Below are 17,595 nucleotides of genomic sequence, written 5' to 3' on the forward strand. Positions count from 1 at the left end.
GATAAAAGTAATCAGTAAAGGGTTCGCGTTGGTACACATGTTTGTTCATTGGTGTGAAGTAATTTAAACCCAAAGACAAGCGGCCATGTCTCAAATTCAAATTCACTGTTAATCTGACATGATCGACTGCATCTAATCTGAGCATTGTGTTGGACTAATCGACAACGCCGGAGAAAAGGCTTCGATTTGCAGTCTTTTTCATGGGATACCTCTGTGACAGGGCCACTTAAAAACCAAATTGGTTGTGCATAAGCGGAAACGGGAAATTATCTTTATCATACGCCAATTTATGTGGCTCTTTCACTTCGAATTCGAATTTCAGTCGAACTTTTGCTCCGAAAGGAATCGCGCGTGCGCACCTCCAGCCGTTTCTCAGCTATAATGAAGCACTGATCGAGCAACAGATCGAGCAACAGAGGTCAATATCCCCGGAGACGGAGAGTCAATAGAATCAAACAGGCAGTGGCAATGGGTTCGGGCCAGAAAAGGTCGGTGGATCCCTTGCGGATACAGATTGGCGGTATTGCGGGCCGTCAGAAGCAGCCTCTGAACCGGGTTAGAACCACCAAGTACACTTGGCTAACATTCCTGCCCTTTAACTTCTATGAGCAGTTCAGGCGAGCCGTTTACTTTTACTTTCTGATCATCACAATTGTCTCATTCTTCGTAAGTAAGTATGGCCTCCCCATATGATTTGCGAAAGGGTCAGCGCTAATCCCCCACAATTAAAACAGATGAAACAATATCGCCGTATGTCTCATTGCTGCCCCTGCTGTTTGTCATGATCATCACGGCCCTTAAAGAGGGCTTGGAAGACCTGTCGAGGTCCAAAAGCGATAGGCTTGTAAACACAGCCAGAGGTAAGAATATATATATAAATGAAAATGTATTTGTATAGAAGAATTTGTTTCAAAGTTTAACGTTTTTCACCTGTTGTTATGCCTATTTAATGGAGGATTTGTCAAAACCTTTATAACAAATACATGTAATAGAATGTGTGCTCTCCGTTTTTTCACACATGCATAACAAAACATGATTATCAATGACTCAGATTTGAAAAACACTAAAAATATACTAAATTATTTAAAAACCGCAATGGATGAAATTAAAAGCGAAAAGTGTTTCCATTCTCATTTGACTTATCAAAACCAAACTTTTTCTGTTCAAGTAACCGTCATCCGGAACGGAAAGGAAGAGGTTATAGACTCGCAGTTTATTGTGCCAGGCGATCTCGTGGTGGTGCGAAACGATGGCGACTTGCCCTGCGACCTCGTGCTGCTCCAATCCTCCGGTGCGGAGCGCAAGTGCTTCGTGACCACCGCCAACCTGGATGGGGAGACCAACCTGAAGACCGTATGCGTGCCCCCGAACTACGAACTTTCGCCCAAGAGCCAGGACTTCATTGTGTGCGAGGCCCCAACCGCAGATCTCTACAGCTTCAATGGCCGTCTGGAGCTGGGAACTGACGGTGCTGGCGGTGGTGGTGGTGACCACGCCCTGCCCCTCACCATTGACAATCTGCTGCTGCGCGGGGTCCGGGTCAAGGCCACCGATAGGGTGGTGGGGTGCGCCCTCTACACCGGAATGCACACCAAGCTGCAGCTGAACAGCCGCTACACGGGCAACAAGTCAGCCTCGAGCGAGAAGTACATCAACAGGTTCATGGTGGCCCTCATCCTTGGCATGGTGGTGGTGGTGCTCGTTTTGTACCTCATCGAGAGGTGAGTAGATGGCAGCTCCGCTTAGAAAATCTAAATCCTACGCTACTCTTGTAGTTAGAAGATATTCTTAGCCTTGGACGCCGTCAAGTGTAAACTATTAACATATCTTAAGCTGGCATGGTTTTTTTATTGTTATTTCAGTTTTTTTTTTGAAGATTACAATTTAATATGCAGAGAGATTTGAGATTTTACTTTCAAAATTTCGAGTAAAAAAAAAAATAAAACCTGTGAACATCCCAAAAATTACCAAACCTACAATCACATTTGATACATTTTCTTTTTTGTGAAAGAAAATTTAAAAACATCTCAATTCGTATACAATAATCGAATTTTTCCCTTCCTAGTGCCCCCAAAAATTAAAAAAAAAATCAACTGTACACTAATTACAATTTATTTAAGAATATTTTTATTTCTAAGAAGGTTTTTCAAAATTCAAATTACTTATTTATTTATACCCGTACTTGTAGGGTAAAAGGGTATATAGAAATCGTAGAAAAGTATGTATTAGGTGGAAGGAAACGTTTCCGACCCAATAACGTATATATATTCTTGATCAGGATCAATAGCCTAGTGGATCTAGCCATTCCTGCTGGTCTGTATGAACGTCGAGATCTTTAAAAGCTAAAGATTTGGCATACAGATTCTAGTTATATTATAACGTAAGCATAATATTATTATTATAATATTGGAGAAAAATAGTAGTAAATAGTAGTAGCCAACAATCTTGCATATAATTTATAAATAAATACTGTTTAAACCAAAATTGCAAAAAAACACAAAGAGGACTGTAGATTCCAAGAAAAATTAAAATTCATTCCATTAAAAATATATATTGAAGATATATTTTAGAATCACTTTAAGACTGGTGAAATTGTTTAAAAATCAGATTTTTCAACTTTGACGTAATTCTTTTTACAATGCGGTGGTGTTTTAAGAGTGTAAGCAAAAAAAATAAGGAACATTGAAGCTATGATCATTTTCAGCTTAATTTTTCGATAGTTCCTATATCAGCTATATGATATCGTTTTCCGAATTTAATAAAATTAAAAGCGTATTTCTAAACTGTCAAATTTTTAATAAGTCAAAAATAATTTTAAAAAAATACAAAATAGAAAAGTTACATTTAAATTTAATTTATTTTTTTTAATTTAATTTTTTTGTTCGATTTTGATGAAATTTAAACCGTAATTCTGAAATTTTTTACAATTACTAAATGTCGAAAAAACTAAAAAAGAAACACAACTTTTGGGGAGAGACCAGTTTGCGTAGAAATTATAATGCCCTCTGCAAGGGTATAAAAAAAGGTTACCTTAAACAAAATTGTAAAGGTTCTATTTCTAGGCCGGAAGTCCAACTGCACCGAAAACCTTAGCATTTAACTCTTGATAAATAGGCACAGTTTCCAAATGAGGTTTTTTAAACAGCCTTATTTTTTTGAGCTTTTTTTCTTTTCCTCGACATAAGTAAAAATAGAAACGACATTATTTTGTGAAAAAAACTTATATAATAACTGCTGAAAGCGTTCTTCCATATTAATTTTAAAACTTTTTTTTGTTACAGACACAAGGAAACGAAGGTTGTCCCAAACATGCCCTATCTTGGCCCGCCCACGGACTTCAACTCGGCACTGCAGATCTTCGAGGACTTCCTCTCGTTTCTGCTGCTCTTCAATTACATGGTGCCCATCTCCGCCTATATGAACATCGAGCTGTATCGCATTTTCGGAATGTACTTCATGCACAACGACCTGCACCTTTACGACGAGGAAACCGACCAGCCCTGCCGTGTAAACGCGTCCAATCTTAACGAGGAGCTGGGTCAGGTCAACATCCTCTTCTCGGACAAAACCGGCACTCTCACCAAGAACCTCATGAAGTTCGTCGATTGCTATGTGTCCGACATGAATTTTCATCTCCAAAGTACCTATCTCCTTTGCGAGACCACAGGCGAACAGATTGATCTGGAGAAGCTAGACGTGAGTTGCTCAAAATGTCTGTTTAAGATAGCTAAGATAGTTTCAGTCTCTATCTTACTTTTGTTATGAGATTATGACGTTTAATAATAAAATATTTACTAGTTATACATAGCATACATATGCCAATGCAATGGACACTAATTTCTAAGTCTAGAATTTGCTGCTTGACCATGAAGAACTAAACAAATACTTTATGTTTTTGTAGAACCGAAGACGTGTATTTTTGTAAACAAATGATTTCAGTTATACAAGAAAACAGGCGATTATCGGATGGTATTTTTTCTGAAATTCTCGAAATTAAGAGTTTTTGTTAGTATTTATTAAACACAATGCTAAATTTTTATTTTTTTTTTATTGGTATGAAGATACTCTTAACCTCAAGCAGATAAGAGATTTATTTGGCCTTCTTGTTACTTTTAATGAAAAAGAGTTCATTTTGAATGCCCTAATTCATATATTTTTCTAGAACTTTCTTTTTCGACATAAAGTGAACTTAATATAAAGGTAGGAAGAATAATGTTAAATAGAAAAATTGGTGGAAAAGTGGACCACACAATTGGTCGAGTGTTCTATATTTACGACCCATTGGTCTTAGCTTAAGAAAATAGTGAAGTAAGAATAGTGTACAATTAAGTATTCTCTGAATCAACTTTCTCTCACTTTAATCCAGGCCGAGGCATCTGTCTTCTTCGAGGCGCTTACCGTGTGTCACACCGTAGAAGTGCTCCAGGAAGTGGGAGTAAAGCCTTTGGAGTCGTCGGAGTCCGTGTCGGAAAGAAGCCACTTGATGGGCAAAAGTATTGTCGACCGCTATCAGGCGTCTAGTCCGGACGAAATGGCTCTTCTCGAGGGCTGTGCTAACCTTGGTCTTGTGTACCAGGGACAAAGCAACAATACTCTGCGAATTTGCCGATATCCCAGCGCTGAGGAGCTGCAGTTCGAGCGGCTCCACGTCCTGGAGTTCAGTTCGGAGCGAAAGCGGATGAGCGTCATACTCCGAGACCGGAGTGGCACCATCTGGCTCTACTGCAAGGGAGCGGAGGACGCCATCTTTCCACGGTGCAAGACGAGTCATCGTCTGCAGCAAACCGACGACCAGATAACAAAGTACGCTCAGCGGGGACTTCGCACTCTGGCCGTGGCCCGACGTACTCTGACCGAGGAGAAGTGGGCCAACTTCGAGGAGCTCTACCGGAGGGCCAACACCCAGCTGAGTAACCGAAATGAACTAATCACAGAATGCTACGAGACGGTCGAGATCGGTAAGCTCTTTTTTGCTTTAATAATATTTATTTATTTATTTATTCGCCAATGGATAAATCCTTATCTGGCTATCAGATAACTTAAGGCATATTAAGGATATATATTCAGTAAGGCATGGAAAAAGTTTAGCTTTAAGTGCTCCGTTCATAGGGACCCCGTCAAGAGTAAATAAAAGAAAGCGGTAGAAAGATCAGTTTTGCTTACGAATTGCTATTGTGTTTACTCAGGTTTCAGCCGGTAATTTAGTTTATTTCACAGTCTAAGGAGCAGTACGAGGCGCAAATAGACCAGCGAAACAAAACGCTTACATATATATGGTCCTTCGAGACGGATATAGCAGGTTTCAATAATTAATAATGAGTAATGTGAAAATGGCTATAGCTATAGTCTTTAAGATCGAAATTCTTATGTGTATACTGACAGTGTTACAAATTCTTTAATTTTTAACCATCAAAAAGAATAAAATTTATAAAATAGTTTTGACTGGTAAGCCAAGAATGTTTTCAGTTCAATTTTTTATAATATTATATGGAGTTTATTTACTAAAACCCGTCTAACCGAAATACACTCTTCTCCTTGCAGATCTTGACCTACTCGGCGCCACCGCCTTGGAAGACGCCCTGCAGGAGCAGGTGGGCGAGACCCTGGAAGCTCTACAAGCGGCTGGTCTAAAGATCTGGGTGCTTACAGGTGACAAAGTAGAAACGGCCTACAACATCGGTCTCGCCTGCCGGCACATCCCGCCCGGATCAAGACAGCACTTCATCGTCAACGTCACCGACCCGGAGGAGCTGCAGACCCGCCTGCAGGAGATTGAGGCCGCAGATCCGGAGGTCCTGGTGGTGGATGGAACGACGATCTCCACCCTGCTGACGCATGCGCCTCGCCAATTCGCCGATCTCGCCCTGCACTGCCGGGCCGTGCTCTGCTGCCGACTGAGTCCGCTGCAGAAGAGCGAGATCGTCACGCTGGTGAAACGCCGCAAGAAACACATTACGGCGGCCATTGGCGACGGGGCCAACGACGTGTCCATGATCCAGGAGGCGCACATCGGCATCGGAATAGCGGGGCGCGAGGGAAAACAGGCGGCCCGGTGTGCCGACTTCGCCATCGCCCGCTTCGAGATGCTGCGCCGCCTGCTCCTCGTCCACGGGCACTACAATTCCCAGCGCCTGGCCTTCCTGGTGCTCTTCTACTGCTACAAAAACATCATCATCACCGGGTGCATGGCCCTCTTCCAGGTCTACGACCTTTTCTCCGCCACCAACGTCTACAACTCGCTCTACCTTTGGCTCTTCGACTTCGTCTACATCTCGTTCAGCTTCACATACCTCTCCTTTTCCGATAAGGAATACAGCGAGGAGACGCTGCTGAGGTAATTGCAATGATAATACCAGAATACTTCCACTCCTTAGCTATTTACGTAGATAATTATGAATGGAGTTGGTCGAATATCTTTACGGGAAACATTTGTGATAGTCGGCAACTGGGCATTATATACATACGTGTTATGGTTTGAATGTACCTTCTTTTTTTAACAAAACGGACCAGCACGTTTTTAAGAACCCTTAGATCAAAATTATTTTGAAACTGTCATCAAATTCCAGAACTTTCTTCATACAACAAAACAACTTATTCAAAGATTATTATTATTTGGTTCAGAAATGGCTTTGTTACCATCGAAAACTAGTGTAATCCTCTCTAAAACTACTGGACTTTAATCTATCTAGCATGAGTGAGACTTTCTGGGAAAAGGGATTCTCCTGCACGTGATATCTTGAAAAGAATCCCTGACAATGGAATGATCTAGCCAAAGCCATAAAACCTGACGCCTCTAAAAATTAAAAGGCTACTCAAAAAAATGAATGTGTATAAATTAGTGTTTTGTTTTGCAATATTTTATTAATACAAGTATGTTTTTAAAATAATTAATGTTTTTATTTTTTTTTTAATTTGTTTAATATATGTCAGTTGCTTATCTCTAATTTTTTTGCTTTTGTTTGTTCTAAGTTGTACTAAAGACCTAAGAAGCTGTGGGCTTTCAAGTGAAGAGAGTGCGAATAGTTTTTCTACTCACTGTATATTAACAGCCTTGCCGACCAAAAATAAGAATCAGATTTCGATTAATACAACCTCAGTAGTGGCAATTTTTTAAAATCTGACGTCTGAATTCTTCAACTGTCATATATGAGTTTATCAATACGACTTCTTTATAACTTCGAGAGCAGATATCGTTGAGTTAAACGTCTTTCCCCTTCTTTTCTGGCATCTAACTCTCTGAAATTGTATTTCAGCCATCCGGAACTATACAAGCGCATTGCCCACAACCGCCAGGCGTCAATGAGGGTCTTCTGCTTATGGATGCTCAACGGGTTTGTCCAGTGCTTCACGATCTTCTATTTCACCTACGCCGTGCTCAACGATGAGAATGTTCTGTTCAACATGGGACAGCCTGCCAGCTTCCAGACCTTCGGCACCATGCTCATAACGATCATCGTGATCGTGGGCAACCTGAAGCTGCTCCTGGTGGCCCGCTACATGTCCTATGTGAACTTCGCCATGATCCCCGCCCAAATAGTCGCCTTCATGCTGACCACATACCTCTACAACCTGGTCACTAGTGGGGAGCTCTACGACGTCTACAACCAGTTCCTGACCTCACTTCCCTTGTGGCTCTTCACGGTAGTCTGCTCGGCGGCTTGTCTGCTGCCCGACTTTGCCGTCAAGGCCGTTCAAGACATGTTCCGAAAAATGCCGCCCGCGGGCAAGCCAGCAGTTTAGGAAAACTAAAAGAAAAACACTGCAAAATAGTTACTAATAAAATGGAAAGAATAAATGACAATTCAAAGCTTCTAGTTTTAAATGGGATTTCCTTTATGGTGTAACAAGTAGTAGATCCGAAACAATTGTGATTTTATTCATCTGAAGCTAAGCAATTTATTGTTCTCTGACCTATATAAATTCAACATTGATTATTTTACAAATGTACAAACCCTCGACGGATCACAGCACTTGCGTTCACAGAAACGCTCCCCATCCAATGTACATGACTGCCAAATTGTCCAGCTTGGTGGCTTCGTTGATGAGGAAGTTCACCTGGCCCTCGGTCGAGAGGGGAATGCTGTTGGCCTGCTGAAGCTTGACCTGCAAAAGAGGGAATCGCTGGTTATATGATTTCGTAAGTCTTAACTTAATGAGAGTGGTCCAGAGTTTCTTGCCTTTCACAATTATTTAGTCAACAAAGCTCCCAATTTGAAAATTGACCACTGTTTTTACCCCAAGCTCAATTTAGTAGCAACTGTTCGTAGTTAATCGACAACGTTGATTGACTGATCTAAACGTTTTTGGAATGTGTGAAACAATGAACTGGACCTTAAATAATCGATACAAGTCATTCTTGGTAGTTATCAAATACAATCAATTATTCAATGCTTTAATCATTTTCACTTTGTTTTTTCCCCCAAATGTAGTTGTAACTATTAAACGCCTAAAATCGGACGAAAACACTATATAAAGTTGGTTCGCAAATCAATGCAATTGAGAGAGTATTTAACGTTTAAGCTTCTGGACTTTAAACAGTCGATATGGTTTGTATATCGACTTGAGTAATAGCCTGATTCCATTGACGCTTTAGTGGACTTTTTAAATGTGCCTGATTCCATTGGCGCATTAGCATTTAGTTAATGCTACTCCGACATGTGAGTGGCACGAACAGCTGATCTGAGTTTGTTTACTTTTGAATTTTGGCAAATGCAAAAGAAATTAATTAAAATTAATGAACATGAGTGAGTTTACTAAACTCTTCAATTCTCAGCAGGACATCAATATTGCGACCGAGGCATTTGCCAACTTGGACGACAAGGAAGAGAAGCTGATTGTGTTGTTATGACTGGTTCGGGGTTCGGGGCTAATGGTTTTTAATCGCATTTAATAATCGCATTTATTTGAAATGCGGAATTTAGCCCTATGGGATTTCCTGTGTTAATAAATGCGCATTAGTCTAAATGCGTTTTAATGCGCCAATGGAATGAGGCAATAAGTCTTGAGATGATGTTTAAGAATATAACATAAATATATCCTGTTCTCTTAAGTAAACTACATTAACTGAGCATATGAATAATTGACTTTTGAATCCCAGAGAGAATGTGCTTACGTGTCCTTGCAGGCGATCGGCGATGCGCTGCACATCCCTGGTTATCTTGGACGAGGCGGCGCCAGTCCGAGTCTGGGCACCCACGTCGTAGACGAAAGGCCTCAGCATGGACATGAGGGTCTTGGTCTCCTGCTTGAGCAGCCGCAGGGTGATCTCGCAGCACTTGCGGTAGCTGCCCTCCACGCCCAGCGGGCCCATGGCAATGGTCATGTTGTGGGTGAGCCGGAAGGGTACCACCTCGGGGTAGGCAAGCAGCTCGCCCTGGTTGAACAGGCAGTTGAAGTCGACGTGGACGGCGTCGCCGTTGCCCTCGGCGAACAGGATGTTCTCGCCGTGCCGATCGCCCAGTCCCAGTATGTAGCCCACCATGGACATGACGGCCACGGTGCGGATGTAGCTGTTCCTCGCCTCGTACCAGCTGTGCAGGGTGACGAAGCGCTGGCGCAGCCACTCGTGGAAGACCGGCGGATGGGCGGGCAGCAGCTTCTTGGTGAAGACCTCCCGCTTGCGCTCAATGGGGTCGCTCAGCGGCACGGCCAGCTGGTGCAGCTGTCGGCTGGACATCACCGCTCCCCGCTGGGCGTACATCTTCATGCAGATGCTGCGGTAGGAGGCCAGGTTGGGCAGCCACTCGACCAGGCCGCACTCCTCGTTGAAGGGCAGCACGGCGTACGTGCGGATGTGGAGTCGCCGCTGGCGGGCAGGCGCGTTCTGATGCAGATACCGCTTGACCAGGCCGTTGAACTCCATCAGGCGGGCGTCCCGACGCAGATCGTCCTTGGGCTTCACCAACACGTCGTAGTCCTTGCCATCGCTGCACCGAATGGTGAGCTTCTTGGGCTTGGCCGCCGAGCGCAGGATCAGCACCGACTCCTGGAACCCGCTGATGTATATCTGCTGGTAGGGGAACCAGTTGGCCTTCACGCTGCTGCTGCTGCTGCTGTTGCTGTTGCCGAGTGCCGGCATGTGCGACAGCGGCGACGAGGAGCCGCTGTCCGAGCTGAGCGGCAGTGTGGGCTGCATGTACTTCTCGAAGGGGAGGAGTATGTCGGAGAACTCCGACTGTCGGCAGAGTTTGGTGAGGCGGGTGTCGAGGTCACTCAGCTTGTAGGTGCGGTCCAGGGCCACCTCCTTGTTGGTGAGCTCCATGAGGCGCTCCGTCAGCGAGTTGAAGTCGCTGAGCAGCTTCTGGAAGGCGGAGCTCTGCAGCCGGCTGTCGGTGAGCACCAGCTTGCAGCGCTTGATCCTGCTGGCCTTGGCCGACTTGAAGTGCGGCAGCAGCATCCAGAGCGACTGCTGCGGGTACTCCTCCACCAGCTTGACGATCACGTTGCGGAGCACGGAGAAGACCTCCGGCAACGGATGGCACAGGCGACTCAGCATCTGCGAGTACACCGTGTAGAAGATGGCCGTGGGCAGGGCGGTGCAGCAGTTGGTCAGCAGGTCGTTCATCTTCTTCACCTGCTCGCCGTTGCTCGACGACTCGGCCGTGTCCAGCCAGAGGCTGATCAGGCGCGGCATGGACTGGTAGACGTGCTCGCTGCCATAGCGCAGCGACCTCGCATAGTTCACCATCACATTGATCAGCAGGTCGTCCAGCTCGCCACCGCTGTTCCCCGCCACACCGCCCTGCCTGGCCTCGCGCATCTTCTCCAGGAACTGCGCCAGCTGAACGTAGCAGCCCTCCGACTGGCGGTGCACGGCAATGGCCTCCTCGAAGCACTTCAGCACGGCGTCCGCGCACATGTGCATCGACTCGGCGCTGTACACGGCCTGCAGGTACTTCCCCTGGAAGAACAGGTGTCGCTGGCCCGCCTCCAGCTGCTTGACATTGCCGTGGCAGGCCGCCCGCATGGCCGACAGCTGCTCCTCCAGGTAGTTCATGGCCATCACCTGGTCGCCCTTCTGCCACAGCAGTTTGGCCCGCTCGATGAACAGGCCCGTCGGTTTGTGCTCCGCCGCCTTCAGGATATAGAGCTGGGCACGCTGCAGCTGGCCAGCGTTGCGGTTGATTTGCGCACTGTCCAGCCAGATCCTGGCCAGCTCCGTCTGCAAGTGGGGCAGCAGGTGGCCACGATGCGACAGGCGGCGTTGCAGCTCCGCCAGCAGGTTGCGCCGGAAGCTGTAAACCGACTCCTGGACGCGAACCTGCGGCTGTATGACCTGCAGGCGGAATCGCCAGTCCCGGAAGTACTCCTTCATCAGCTTCTCCTGGCTGTCCCGATCGCGATCGCTATCCTGTTCGAGCTGCTCCACCAGCTTCTGGCTGCACTGCAGCTCGTGGACCAGGTGCAGCTTCAGCACAGCATCGTAGGCATTGGCGTAGGAGTGCTGCTGGACGGCCGAGCAGCTTCGCAGCTGCTCCAGCACCGACCCCCGCATCCCGTCCAGCAGCGCGTCGAACTGGGTCCGCGTGGTGAGGGGTCTACGCAGCTGCAGACAGCCCTGGGAGCACTGAGCCGGCCAGTTGGACTGTAGCTCCTCCAGCTCCTCCAGCTCGTCCAGCTGATCGTAGCTGCCGAGGCGCCAGAGCAGCTCCGACTTGCACTCAGCGAAGCTCTGGTCGGAGTACTGGTCGGACAGTCGCTGCCAGAGGCCGTCGGCTATCAGCTGGGCGGTCCTGGGCGTGTCCCTCGAGTAGGCGTCGATCATGGCGCGCACGTGGTCCGGCTGCATGTGGTCCGTGCTGGAGAGCAGCTGCTCGTAGGAGGTGATCATGTCCTGCTGCCGCTCCACCAACCGGTTGACGAGGATGTCCTGCATCACACTCATGTCGTAGCTGCGCACCTGCACGGCGCCCTCAACCGAATCGGGATCCCTCAGCGATCCGTACACCTCCACCAGGAACGTGAACTGCTCCAGCAGTCTCTTGGACTTGTCCTCGCCCTCGCCCTCCTCCAGATAGGCCTCCAGGTAGCAGAGGGCCCGGGCGTATTCACCGCAATTGTAGCTGGCGCGTGCCACCAACAGCTTGGGTATCCGGTTGAGGAACTCGTGGATCTTCCGGTAGTTGGGATCTATCGTCTCCGGCGGCTTTCCGCCGGCGCTGCGACCGTGTACCCGCTGCCACTCCCTGAGCCAGCGCTGCAGGAAGTCCAGAAGCTCGGCGCACAGCTTGCCAGCCAGGCGGGGCACCCGACTGGAGTCCTCCTTGTGCTCCAGCACAGAACCGCTCGGGGTTGGCCTCGTGCCGGCGGCGTACTTGCGGGACTCGAACTGCTTGAAGGCGCTGTCCTTGATGGCCCCCAGCTCCTGGCGAGCCCTGGCCGAGCTGGAGGCCTCCTCGTTGGCCCGCAGCACGACCATGAACTCCTCCTGCATGTGACCACGCTGCTCCGGCGTGCACTCGAGCAGGGCATGGAGCAGAATGTAGGGGTAGAAGGTGCTCAGCATGTTGCCGTCCCGCTTGATGCAGGGCTTGTAGGAGCTCAGCAGGTGGCGAATGTCCGGCGACTGGATGCAGTCGATCAAGCGGCTGGCCCAGAGGAAGGCCCACTCCTCGTAGAAGTTGAAGGAGTAGTGGCTCCCGAAGAGCGGCTGCTGCAGGCAGCTGCTGGGTCGCTGGCAGCTGGTGTAGCAGGAGTGCAGCAGGGGCTCCATCACCTGGCGCATTCGTGCCGGCAGCGAGTGCCAGAGCTGCAGCTTCTTCTGCTCCTTGGGCGAGATGCCGCAGACGGCCAGCGTCTCCTGGATGGCCAGCGAGAAGCTGTCCACGTGCTTGGTCTTCTGCTGGAACTGGTAGCCACGGCACAGCGACGTCAGGGCCAGCACGGCAAAGTCGTCGGACAGAATGTTCAGCGGCAGCTGTTCGGGACTGGCGAAGCTGTAGTTCGCTACCAGGTAGCTGGCATCGATGGCGCCCAGTTCGCCGAGGCACTTGGCCGACGCCATCTGCAGCTGGCGATCGTCGTGCTGGCAGCCGGCCATCAGCACGTTCACAATCTCCTCCAGCAGCGGCTCCAGCGGCACATCGCTCAAAATCGTGCTGTTCAGCAGCTCTCGTCGTCGCCCGAATAGTTCCCCAAGGTGTTGCAGGGCGTACACGCGCACCTGCAGGCACTCGTCGGTGATGTGCTTCTGCAGGAAGCGCAACTGTTCCAGTAGCTGGGGCGGTGTACTTACTGTGCCCTCCTTGTCCCCCTCCGCCGATCCCTTCAGGTGCAGGTGGGCTGTGTGCCGGCGGACGCAGCGTTGAATGGTGGGCGAGACATGCTCCATGCGATCGAGGAAGTAGAGGTCCGTCATAAAGCTGCCCAGCATGGAGGCGTTGCGCAGGATGATGAACTCATAGAGCTCGTTGACCTGCCTCACGCTGTCGCCGTCCGCCAGGAGCGGCTGCAGGGTGGCCACAATCCTGCCCAGCGACGGTCCCAGCTCCTGCACATTCACAACATGGAGGAAGATGTGCCAGATCCGGAGGCAAATGCGCTGCAGGCGCTGCTCCTGCAGCGTGTGCACGAAGCTCAGCATGGCGATGATCTTGAAGCGGAACTGCGTCACGTGCTGGGAGCCCACGAACCGCATTATCTGGCCCAAGCTGTACAGGGTCTCCTCCTTCAGGGGCTTCTCGAACGACGGCTCGCTCAGGCAGCTCTCGAAGTACGTGATCACACCCAGGAAGCGCTCGGCAATGAAGTTGGCAAACTCCGCGTTGGCCGTCTGGCTGGATAGCTCCTCCTCGGAACCGACTGCCAGCTGCAGCAGGCTCTGGAAGGAGCGCATCACGAACGTTGGGTTCCGGTTGAAGTAAATCAGCAGTTCGGCCACCGTTTGCTAGCAGGGATACACAGACTAATCATAATGTGATCGGAAAGACCCTTGGGTGGAATATTGTACACATAGTGTTGACAAGAATTCAAACTTTATGCGCCTCTTCTAAAAATTAATCAATTAACTTTAAGAGATCTTTCCTAGTAAAGCGAGAAATAAGAAACACGATTGCGAAAATTGAATTGACAGTTGATATCTATTACACTGGACGGTTGGTATGACAGACAAAAAGTGCAATCCAATGGAAAAATATTGCTTTCACAAACTCGATAAACATTTATTTTTAGTATATACAATACTTTTCACGGTTATCTATCATTGTTCCGAAAGAAAAATCAACTTTTGGACATTTAATTAGCAAACTTTTGTTCTAAATTGTGGTTTTGCAGAAATGCAGAAATAAATTTGGCAAGTTTCTTTGAAATGCGTTAAGAATGACTGCTACTGATAATCAATAACGATTTAAAATGAAATGATGTGGTACCATCCTTTAAAGTTAATAAAAGGCAAACAAAAACAAACTCACATTGTTTATGTTTAAAAATATTAGTTTAAATAAAAATTAAACATTTTTGTTTTTAAGTTACCTCATAAAATGTCCAACAAAATTCGTTAAATTTGATTTGTATTGGTCAACAGCTTCCCGAGTTCCGCACTTATAAACTTTGAAAATTGACTGAAATCTGTGCTTCTATTTTAATAGGGCGTACGTACATACATTGACTCGCTTGATAGCTCCGAAATGTACTCCTTCATGGCAATATACTATATTAGGTGGTATGGGAACTTGAGCTCACCTTCACATCCGCGTTCATTAGCTGCTGCAGGCTGGACTGGGTGCAGCTGACCACCAGCTCGATGCAACTGTTGGCCAGCTCCGGATCCTCGGTGAGGTAGACGTGGGTGTAGAGCCGCAGGAAGGAGGTGGAGAACAAGGTTGCGATGGGTTTGCGCAACTGTTTGGCTATCAGCACCAGGACTCCCTTGCAACGCGGCTCAACGATGCAGTGCGGCAGCACCATGGCGGTCAGCAGGCGATGGTACTTGCAGGTGAACTCCTGGACGCAGGTGAATCCCAACATTTTAGTGAGCTGAGAACAGAGACAAGGTACAATTTGGTTTGTTAAAGTGCTGTAAATATACTCACCGCCCTGAGGGAGCGGGTGAAGCGAACGCCATCCGAGAGATATCCGGTCAGAGCCAGGCGAACGGTCAGGTCGAGGGCATCTCGCTTGTACCAGTTCCACAGATTGATCGTCTGCAGACCGTGGCTGGCACACATACTGGTGGCCGCCAGGATGGCCTCTTGGGCCACCAGAGAATAGGTGTGCACCAGGAAAAAGAACGTCATTTTGAACCAGTGGAAGAGCCATATTTCATCCACTTCCGACTGAGCAATGGCGACCAGTATCCGCAGCATGGCCCTCTGGTGCCAAACGTTTTGCTCCTGCAGCGGCTTGTCCAGCATGGCTTTAATGGCACCAAGGACCAGACTGGCCAATTGCTGCATGAAATCCGGCGAAAGGGCTCGCACCGCAGGGACCAGTAGGCCGAAGCCCTCCACGCTTAGCCTCTCCAGTGCGTCCGTTTCCTCAAGCAGCCGTAGGACCTCGTTGGGTTCGAAACTCAGCAGCTCCAAGTGATGGGAAATGTAGGCAAATTCGGGACAAAACAAAAAATCTTTCGCTATCAGCTTGAGGGTGGCGCCGGAGAAGTTCAGACTTGCCAGTTGCTGCTTGCATTTTCCGAGATAAATGCCCGGAAGTTTATCTGGCAATGGTCTGCAGTTCGGGCAGTAGAGCCTGAGGCGGTCCTGGACCTTAAAGACACTCAAAGTGCCTGGCTGGGAGCACAGAAGCAGGCGGATGACATGAGCGCGCCCCCTTGGATCGACGATAGAGGGCAGAGCCTTTGACAATTGTTCCGGCTTTATGTAGCCCGCTATGTACAGCTGCGATAGATTGTCACAGAACACTTCTTGTGTCTCCTCCGTTCGAATGAGACTCATGTGCTGCTGGGCAAAGAAGCTCTGCATTTGGGTATGGGCACTGGAAGGCGTCTCCAATCGAATGGCGCAAAGGTGGGACAGCTGCATGTGCCGCTGAAGAATTGCCAGCAGCTGGTGTTGGGTCTGCGTCTTCAGGAAGTGTCTGATGAAGGCGACCTGCATTAGAAGCGAGCAGATCTCAAAGTATATGTGCCTCTCGGCCGAGGGGCATTTCGACTCCTGCTCGACCAGTTGCATTGAAAGACTATTCCAGTTGGCGTCCGTCTTGTTTATAAGTTCGCACTGCAGCGGCAACTTGGCCAACACTGCAGAGTTGATGTGCTTCACCTGGTCAGCTACTCTGAGCTGGCTCTGCGAAAGGACGAGCTGCTCCAGCTGCTTGAAGGTACGTAAAATGACCACCGACTCCCTCCAGTCGCCGGGCAACACTTCCTTCTTGCCCATTATTCGAACGAGGGCTTGGGTCAGGGCCTGCACCACTGTGGCTCGAACCTCAGTCTGTTTCAGAGCCATGGGAGCTAGTATGGGCAGAAAGTGGTAATTCCAGTGGCCCAACAGGAGCTCCTGCAGGTGCACAAGCTGCTCCAGCGAAGTCACCGAATACTCCAGCTGGCCTTGAACAAAGTTGCTTAAAGCTTCCAATAGGCCATCGTCCACGGCAATGCCTGCGGGCAAACTTAGAATCTCATTCAGGAGGAGATAGCCAAGCTGAAGAGGCGGTCGGCCACGCAGCTGCAGGACGAGCAGCAGTTCTCTGGTGGTCACATTCAACCCCTTGAGCTGCTGGCGTGTCATACAGCCCATTTCCAGTGCCTTGGAAACCGTGGACCACATGATTGTCGTTGCCTCCAGGGTAAGCTGCGCATAATGGGCAACATCCGGATTGGTTAGCCAGCTGCTGGCCGACTGGGACCGCAGGACACGGTGGCAGTAGTCCAAGCTGGTCAGCTTCGTGTCCATGTCGCACTCCTTGAGGATCAGAAGGGCCTGATGCAGGCTGCCTGAGAATATGTCCTCGTGCGTGTCGCCTCCAATGTGATGAGCATGCCCCAGGACCTCTAGCAGACTCTTGGCATACAAGTCAGCCTGCTCAATGGGCACCCTGATGTCCTCGAACGCGCACTGTTGGTCGAACTCCTGGAGGCAGGCCGCATCGCACTGGAAGATGCTCAGGCATATGGTTCGCCTAGGCTGGTCGCACCCTGGACTGCCGAGGTCGAGGGCACTCAGCTGCTGGTGCGTTTCCTGCAGGGCTTCCACATAGGCCAGCACCAGGCGCTCGTACAGCTTTGGGTGATTGGAGCAGCAGGAGCTGAGTATTTTCCTCTGCAGATTGATGCACCGACTGCGGCAAGACAAGGGTGTGTTATAGCTTTCTGCCAATCTGGGCTCGGGCTCTCACCTGCCGTCGCCGGGCTCACTCAAACACTTGGCCAGTTTGTTGAGCAGCCAAATTAGAAACGTGTCCTGGAATTTGGTGTGCAGCTCCCGCACCAACGAACAGCTTATCAGGCTCGGCTCCTGGCACAGGATCTCCTCGATCACAGTGTACACCCGGGACAAGTTGGCCCCGTTTCGGTTGACGTGGTTGTAGAGCAGCTTCCACATGTCCTTGCGTTGGTTCGACATTTTGCCAATTTTATTTGAAATTCACAACAGCGAAACATTTTTTACCAGTACCGGCATCCGCGACAGCGTTGCCACA

At 48.8% G+C, this 17,595-nt stretch overlaps 2 protein-coding genes across 2 annotated transcripts; one reads left to right on the forward strand and one right to left on the reverse strand.

Annotated features, from left to right (window-relative positions):
• Window positions 1–65: 65 nt before the first annotated feature.
• Window positions 66–7,807, forward strand: LOC108145567 (phospholipid-transporting ATPase IF). Its single transcript, XM_017271075.2, has 7 exons — window positions 66–670; window positions 735–860; window positions 1,169–1,721; window positions 3,282–3,696; window positions 4,367–4,958; window positions 5,542–6,334; window positions 7,254–7,807. The coding sequence occupies exons 1-7, from the start codon at window positions 469–471 to the stop codon at window positions 7,738–7,740; spliced, it is 3,168 nt and encodes a 1,055-aa protein (XP_017126564.1). The 5' UTR covers window positions 66–468; the 3' UTR covers window positions 7,741–7,807.
• A 58-nt stretch (window positions 7,808–7,865) lies between these two features.
• Window positions 7,866–17,583, reverse strand: LOC108145562 (serine/threonine-protein kinase ATR). Its single transcript, XM_017271061.2, has 5 exons — window positions 17,293–17,583; window positions 15,030–17,235; window positions 14,680–14,973; window positions 9,113–13,885; window positions 7,866–8,103 (listed from the first exon to the last, which is right to left on the reverse strand). Exons 1-5 carry the CDS (start codon window positions 17,517–17,519, stop codon window positions 7,978–7,980), a joined length of 7,626 nt encoding a protein of 2,541 aa, XP_017126550.1. The 5' UTR covers window positions 17,520–17,583; the 3' UTR covers window positions 7,866–7,977.
• Between the last annotated feature and the right edge of the window lie 12 nt (window positions 17,584–17,595).

This window comes from Drosophila elegans, unplaced genomic scaffold, assembly GCF_018152505.1.
Source record: "Drosophila elegans isolate 14027-0461.03 unplaced genomic scaffold, ASM1815250v1 contig_149, whole genome shotgun sequence".
Taxonomy (NCBI): Eukaryota; Metazoa; Arthropoda; class Insecta; order Diptera; family Drosophilidae; genus Drosophila; species Drosophila elegans.